This window comes from Diceros bicornis, chromosome 1 (genome assembly GCF_020826845.1).
Source record: "Diceros bicornis minor isolate mBicDic1 chromosome 1, mDicBic1.mat.cur, whole genome shotgun sequence".
NCBI lineage: Eukaryota > Metazoa > Chordata > Mammalia > Perissodactyla > Rhinocerotidae > Diceros > Diceros bicornis.
In genome coordinates this window covers 65,597,715-65,605,286 of record NC_080740.1, presented here as the reverse complement: position 1 = coordinate 65,605,286, position 7,572 = coordinate 65,597,715, and the positions used below count along the sequence as shown (strand labels likewise).

Genomic DNA, 7,572 nt, shown 5'->3' with positions numbered 1-7,572 from the left:
GAGCTCTGTGTCTGTGTGTGGGGGACATTTTCTCTTTTGCTCATGTCTTTAAGTGAGATGAGTGGGGCAGGGTATGACCTTGCAGACAAGCCTGCAATTTGGGGTAAGTTTAATTTAGGGGAGTGTTAGTAAGCCCACTTGGCAACAGACCTTAGAAAAACGAAAGGTGACTTGAAAAGGTCAGCACAGAGAGATGAGCATCCACCACTTCTTTCATTGTTATGTTTATTTGTAATAAATGTGATATTTGGTTCTCCATTAGTTTGATTCCTTTGTTTTCAATTTTGTTCCAAATTTGGGTGCAGCATAAGGGTGTGTTACTTATTATACACTCTCAAATTCCAAAGGAAATAGTTTTCAGAATTGAGTAGTGAAAAGAATAAGCAAGTGTAGTACTCTGTTACCCATTAATCACATTTTCCATACTTATCAAATTTAATGTGAGGGCCAAATTCCCTAAAGAGAAGAGAGAGAAAAAAGGTTAGTAGCATAAGGACAGGGGCATTGATTCACAATACCTTATCTTCCAAATGAAGGCCTGAGAAAGGGAGCTGCCTTTATGATTCCCTTTATACCCATCTCTTTTCCATTCCTGTTTATCACCACCACAGTCTGCACATTCCTCCTCTATGTCTTGATTATTCAAAAAGTGTTCTGTGAAATTTTCAGCACAGAATCTTTCATCCCCTAACCCATGCCCTTTTCAATCTCTTCCCATTCAACATAGCAATGCCATATTTTTCCATCACAAAGTAAAAGGTAACCATAGCAATAATGCTATGCATAACAATTCACATAATTCACACTCTCTGCTCAAATTCTCACTAGGTTTACACTGCCCATACACTATAGTCTATTCTTACTTTGGCGTTTAATTTACCGGAAGTCCCGCCTTTGCCTAACTCTCCACCCCTTTGTGAAACTGTTCTCTAAATGCGTAACATTCCTTTCAACGCAATTTTTCTCTTTATTATTTCTCTAAAGACATTACACATTACCTCTATTCCAAATGATTTCGCAAGCTGTGAGCCCTGTGTAGAGCATCCATTCTATTTTCTTTTGCATTTTTTTCTTTAAGAAACCTTTAACTTGCTCTTCCTTCAAGAGACGCCACCCTGACCCCCATATGGGGCTCGCCTTTGATGTGTATCTGATCTACTCTCTTCGTTCAGGGTTGCAAACATACAAGCAAATATAATGCTCGTATGAGCCAGGCTGGTAAGATACATAAGTGAAGTGGGCCCCCTTCACCACAACAGAGAGGGGGGAACTACAGCAATCTGGAAGGCCAGAACTCCATTTGGATGGGCAGCTACTCCTAGGCAGCTGTTGCTTGCTTCTTGCACGTGAAATCCTAACTTACTATTATTATAATGTTTGATTTTTCCTTAAAAGTTGAAAATCTATACTTTAGGTAAAATCTGATTTTTTTGTAATACTGTCAACCACTTTAAACTTACTAAAATACTGTTTTGTTTGAACAAAACCAATTCTGTTTTTTATGGTCCATTGTCATCTTTGTATGCATATCTTCTTTTTGGCAAATAAGACCGCAAACTTCTGAAGAGTCTGGGATCTGTTTCATATAACTCTCTATTTTCTTGGTAGCTATTATTAGGGCTCTGCACTGAGTAGGCTTGGGGCATTCCTTTAAGGTTAGTGACTACGATTCTGTATAGATTCTGACCAAGACTAGCATTCTTCAGTTTTCTTTTTTTTCCAGAGGATTTACATTGTTCATAAATTGGGGGCATCTCTCAGGATTGTGAGTCTAAGTTTCCAGGATTTTTCTTCAAAACATTGTTAAGAGCAAAGACAGGGGAATTTCTCTCCTCCTTCCATCACACAAAAGAGCATAAGCACTGTTCTTTTTGTCTCAAGATATAGAAATGGCATGAACGCCAAGTTTATACATGCCAAGTCACGTCAGGAATTAAAGCAAATATACAGGCCACCGCACCACCCCTGCCTTTGGCATCAATGTTCTCCGTGTTCCAGAAATAGATATGTTTGATAAGAACTGTGCTCATATTGGCTCCAATGTTACTGAACCATTTTTGCTTTTTAAGCAACAGGGCCTCCTCATTTATTCTTGGATTGAGAAATAACTGCTAGACTGTTCATAGCACATCTGGCAGACTTACTGGGTAGGAGGAAGGAAGGAAGAAAAAAACAAAAGAAGGAAGGAAATAGTTCCTTCCATCTCTTCCCATTTCAACCAGGACAGCTCTGAGGCATGATCTTTGAGCTACTGAGACTTTTTCAAGTCCCCTGGGTAAGGCTGGAAGACATCTCAGAACCATCTTTGTGGGAAGTTGTTGGGTTGTAGCCCAGCAGAGGATCAAAGCCCACACTGTACCTTTGCATCAACCTACATTACTTTCCAGAAGACCAGGCCACTGTGCGTGAATTCCTCTTAGACTGTTCTCTCTAGGAGTGTGTGTCCAAATACCAGAGTGTGGAAAAAGGCTTATGTAGAAGAGCTAAGAAGACACTTTCAAATGTCTTGCCTAATTAGCCCCTGCCTGAAAACCACATCAACTGCATTAGGGAAGAATGATAACGTAATTTAGTTATTCTACGTAGTCTGGTAACACTGATGAATTCTCATTCATCTTTCTTTGAAACCAATGGTAGCGATTTGGTTAATTCACATTTTTCTGCTCCCGTAAAGGAAAACCTTTAAAGGACATTTCAATCATCCTCCGAGTCTAGTATTTGCTCTGAAGATGAGCAAATATTTCCTTTATTGCACCAGCTTCGACATCCTGTTTCTTTCAGTCCTCAGCAATAACCCTCACAGGATGGGAACATGATGCTGGAAGCCCATGAAGACTCTTGTTAAAGGGAGATGTGCATTAAAGAGAGGAGTTAGCTAAGCAGACTTTGGATGCTCAAATCAATTCCTGGGAAGTAACCGAGAAGCCCTTGGAATATCCTGCCTGATAGGAGTGTCTTTGTAATCTTGGGCCATGGGCCAGGCCAGACAGTTTATGCTTTGGTGGATGCCTGCTTTTGTTCACCTTGGGTCCTGAGCTACTGTATCATTTGAGCTGTGGGGCGGGGGTTGGGGAGGGGCTGGAGACTAAGTGGTTGTCAGTCATGCAGGTGCTGCTTGGCTAGGGTGACTGGCCCCCAAGAAGAAGCCTGAACACCAAGGCTTTGGTGAGCTGCCCAGGTCGGCATACTTTGTACATGTCGTCACACATCACAGCCGGGAGGATCAAGCTCTGCCTGTGTGAGTCCACCGAGAGAGGACAACAGGAAGCTCATGCCTGATCTCTCCCAGACTCTGCCCTGTGAGCTTTCTGCCTTTGCTGACTGTAATCTGCAGCCTTCCATTGTAATAAATTGCTACTACATGGATAACAGTTTTTCTGTGTTCTGTTAGTCATACTAGTGAATCATCAAACCTGAGGGTAGTCTTGGGGACCCCCAACACAGAAGATCTCAATGGAAGAAGTATTGACAAGACATGAGACTGATTTGCAAAAAAAATTTCAAATGGAGCTAAAATATATCATGAGAAATATTATTAATTTTTCAATCTAAATTTGCTATTGAATCTATTTGAAAGGCAAAAAAATATTACAAGTTGACTGTCAGTTTTTATCCATGTAAGACCACATAACCACTTTGTTACCCATGTGTATATCTACCCTGTATCTATATCTGTCTATATCTAATCTGTTATCTACACCTGCATCTATGTCTATGTCTATATCTATATCGGTATCTGTAGCTGTATCCCTTCATATCTACCAAGCAACATTTATGGGTGCTATTCGTAGGTATATCAATGAGACATGGTAAAGAAAATTTAAGTCATTTTTAAAAAAAATGAATTTCTATTCATCACTTGAATATAATCTAAACCATCTACTAACATGATCTCTGTACAATTCTGCCAAAATATCATGTAAGCTTTTCTTTCTTTTTTTAATGAGTCAACTTTGAATGTTAACTAAATATTTTAAAAATTCTTTTCAGTATACATGTAGTCTGTCCCCAATCTTTTGTGAACAAAAGAGGCTATGTTAAAAAAAATCCCATGCATCAGTAAATCCAGTTTATTGGCTAAGATTATTTGAAATTTCTGTGAAGAAATATAGAGACAAACAAACGGTATTTTATTTTGAACTTACCACCGATCAATACAAAGGAAACACTCATTCTGGTAAGTGTGGCCATTTGTAGCACAAACATACGAAGTTACATCAGGACAGGGTGATTCATAAAGAGGATCCACTGGGTAGTACATTTTACATGGGGGCTGCAAGTATCAGAAAATGTCACGTGAATAATATTTGATAGATTCTCTCCCATCTATTCCTGGCCTGTCACTTCTGCCCCACATAGAAATAATGTCAAATATTACCAGTCAGTTGATCTTTTTCAAAAATTTCCTCTGCTCTGGGCTTTGGTCAGGCAAGTTTTTTTCCTACTGCAGTGTCTTCACTTATCCCATCATCTCTTAAAGCCGTTAGCATTACAATATCCCAGCTTAAACCCAAATGCAAACTTTTCATTTAAACTTGGAGTCCCAATGCCAGTAACTCACAATAAGAAGTTTGTGAGTAGAGATATTTATGTATTTGTGAACTTCTAGAGGACAGGGGCTCAAATGTAGTTGTTAAGAGTGAGAGTTTTGAATTGAGACAGGGAATAAATCTTGTGTATACCACTGTGTAACTTTGTGACCTTGAGCAAGTGACAGGTGTTATTTCATTTAATGCTCAAAGATGTCTTTCACTATCATAACGCTTGTACTATATAGGAGTAAATCTAAGCCTGGAGAGGTTAAGCTACATGCCCTAGGTCACATAGGAAACCTTTCATTTGACTTTACCACTATGAAGTTTTAGGTCTCTCATGTCAAGAGAGTGATCAGATTAGACTCAGAATTCAGAACAGAGAAATTTAAATTTACCTTAGGCCATTTAGACATGTCGTGTGGTTTGAACATTTCTGCAAATAAAGTACAGACCCGAAAGGTTAAAAGAAATAGTTCTCCATGGAATATGATTTCACGCCCTGAAGCACCGACTGAATGAAGAAACGCAATTTAATTACTCATTTGCACTAAAGTATACAAAAGAATTTATAGCAATAGCAACAGATTTTGTGGGTGGCATTCCTCTGTTAACTACTTTGTCCATTTATTTATTCTTTCTTTAATTTTCACAGTCCTGACTTCATTGAGAGATTTGCTTTGTCATTGAGGAATGAGTCAAAACCATTTTGAGTTGTAGGCATAATTTGTAAATCATATTATTTTCATTAAGTTACTTGGCTTTTGTTAACTTTAGTTTCCTCTTCACTACAATTGGGATAAGTATATGCATTTTAAAGAATGTTGTGATAATTTAATATGATATAGCAAACAAATGTTAGGCCAGTTCCTACCAAGATGCTAAACTAAAGAGGATATAAGAGACATGATGTGAAAACTTAGGAGTCCCTTGGCTCTGGGAAGAGTGAGGGATACGCAGCACTGGTGTGTGTGAGGAGCGCTGGTTTTGCCTGGGAACAGAGGATGACCAGCTGCTTGTGGGAGAATGAATAAGAAAAGAACTATCATAGTTCTGCTCTTCCTTATCTCTCACTGTTAGATGATATTTAGAATATCCTAGAAAATTCTAGGTTTCCAGAAGTTAGAATTTCCAAAGTTAGAAGGCAAAACTTGAATGAATGATTGTTAAAAATCTTCCCACAAAAGAAACAAGACTACCAACCTGTCCAGGAATAGACTATGCTGATTACATAGACACTGTTTTAGAAAATAAAAAAGATGGAATGCTCATATCCAGTTCTAAAAAGCCAGAATATTTTAATGACGAAAGCAGCTGGATATAGTTGTGAGAAAAGAAAAATAAAGGCCTTCATCTAGTAAACATAAAATAAAATAATACATATATACTGCATATCACATGTAAGTATAAATTTCAAGTGGATCAGGATCTGAACATAAAAAATGAAACCATATAAGGATTAAAATACAACGCCATCAAGTTCCTCTTTAATCCTAATGTAGGAAAGCCTTTCTGACAAAGACTCATTGCTCTCAGTGCAATAACAGAAAGGACTGATACATTTTATTACATACAAATAAAAATGACTTCTTCATGGCAAAATAGAAACATAAACTCAAGAGATACCTGATAAACTGGGAGAAGATATGTGCAACATATATCACAGATAAAGGGTTAATATACCTAGTATATAAAGAATACTTTAAAATTGAGGGGAAAAAATCAAAAACCTAATTGCCAAAAAGGTATTATACATGCATATACAATCCACACTCCCTCCCCAAAAGATACAGAAATGGCCCTTAAATCTGTAAAAGATATTCAACCTTACTATGATAAGAAAAATGCTAATCAAAAGTATACTAAAATACCATTTCTCACCTATCAGATTAACTACTGAGAAAGAGATGTTTTCATATACTACTGCTGGGAATGCCAATCGGTACAACCTTATGGAGTGAGTTTGGCAATATGGAACAAAACTACATTTGCATACACCTTTTACTGATCAATCCCAATTCAAGAAATTTACCCTGAAGGTACACCTCCAACAATATAAAAATAGATATGCATAAGGTTATTTAGTGCAGCATTGTGTGTGTAATTGCAAAATATTGGAGACAAACTAAATGCCCATACATAGAAGACCGGTTGAATATACTTTGGTAGATCCACCCAATGAAGTTTTGTGCAGTTGTATAAAAGAATGAGGTAGATCCCTGTGAATTGATATGTACTGATTTTCAGGACATTTGTGAATTGGGAAAAAGCAAGATGCAAACAGGTATCTATAACATAAGTAGGAGGAATAACAAAAAGTACATATATTTGTTTATTTGAGCAATAGAAAGCATAGGAAAGACAAAGTAGAGACTACTGAGGTTGGTGACATACAGGATGACAGTGGGATTGGAGTGAAAGAAAAAGGGTATGGAGGCAATGACACTTCTTTAAATCTGAATTTTTGTTCATTTTGTTTCATTTTCCTTATGCTCAAAATAATTTTGAATTGCCTTTTTGATTTTTCTTGACCCATGTGTTAATGTAGAAGAGTGTTATTTAGTTTTCAAGTATAGGATTTTCCGGAGTAACTCCCATTTCCAATTTGCATTATCAAGCCCAAGACCTAGTGTCAGCAAAACATTTCCCATTTCCAGTCATAAATTACTCTTTTTCTTTCCTACAACTGAAAGAAAATCAGGTGTTTTTCTCCCAAGACCTGTAAGTTTGCTTACCTGAAAAAACGGTATGTGTCAAAGTGGAGGATACCACGAAAAATGCGGTCATGAAGGCAAAGGCAGCCATTTGATCTCCTCTAATGTCCTGATTTGGTCAGGCCTGTGAAAATGCTCAGAGTTTATTCCTAATCTCTTGCACTGCTGGCTTTCCAAACATGAAAGAACCCACTACCCTGAGACGGTGCCATTCCCATAAACTTGCCTGTGGTGCTCTCACATCAGCCTGGTCTCCAGGGATTCAGACCTGAGAGGGCCCTTCTGCTCTCAAGAGGGAAAGAAAATTGTTAAAACAACTTTGATTT

The 7,572-nt window shown here is 37.8% G+C and overlaps 1 protein-coding gene across 1 annotated transcript; it reads right to left on the bottom strand.

Moving 5' to 3' along the window:
* Positions 1–393: 393 nt before the first annotated feature.
* Positions 394–7,354, bottom strand: LOC131407565 (serine protease inhibitor Kazal-type 13-like). Its single transcript, XM_058544369.1, has 4 exons — positions 7,268–7,354; positions 4,931–4,968; positions 4,146–4,273; positions 394–456 (listed from the first exon to the last, which is right to left on the bottom strand). Exons 1-4 carry the CDS (start codon positions 7,335–7,337, stop codon positions 408–410), a joined length of 285 nt encoding a protein of 94 aa, XP_058400352.1. The 5' UTR covers positions 7,338–7,354; the 3' UTR covers positions 394–407.
* Between the last annotated feature and the right edge of the window lie 218 nt (positions 7,355–7,572).

Bases quoted from the DNA above. Each gene is read 5' to 3' on its own strand.
- LOC131407565 (XM_058544369.1), bottom strand. From the start codon at position 7,337: ATGGCTGCCTTTGCCTTCATGACCGCATTTTTCGTGGTATCCTCCACT. The intron at 4,969-7,267 runs GTAAGCAAACTT...CTTTATTTGCAG, and splicing joins GACACATACCGTTTTTTCAG to AAATGTTCAAACCACACGAC. The intron at 457-4,145 runs GTAAGTTCAAAA...TCTTCTCTTTAG, and splicing joins TTCCTTTGTATTGATCGGTG to GGAATTTGGCCCTCACATTA.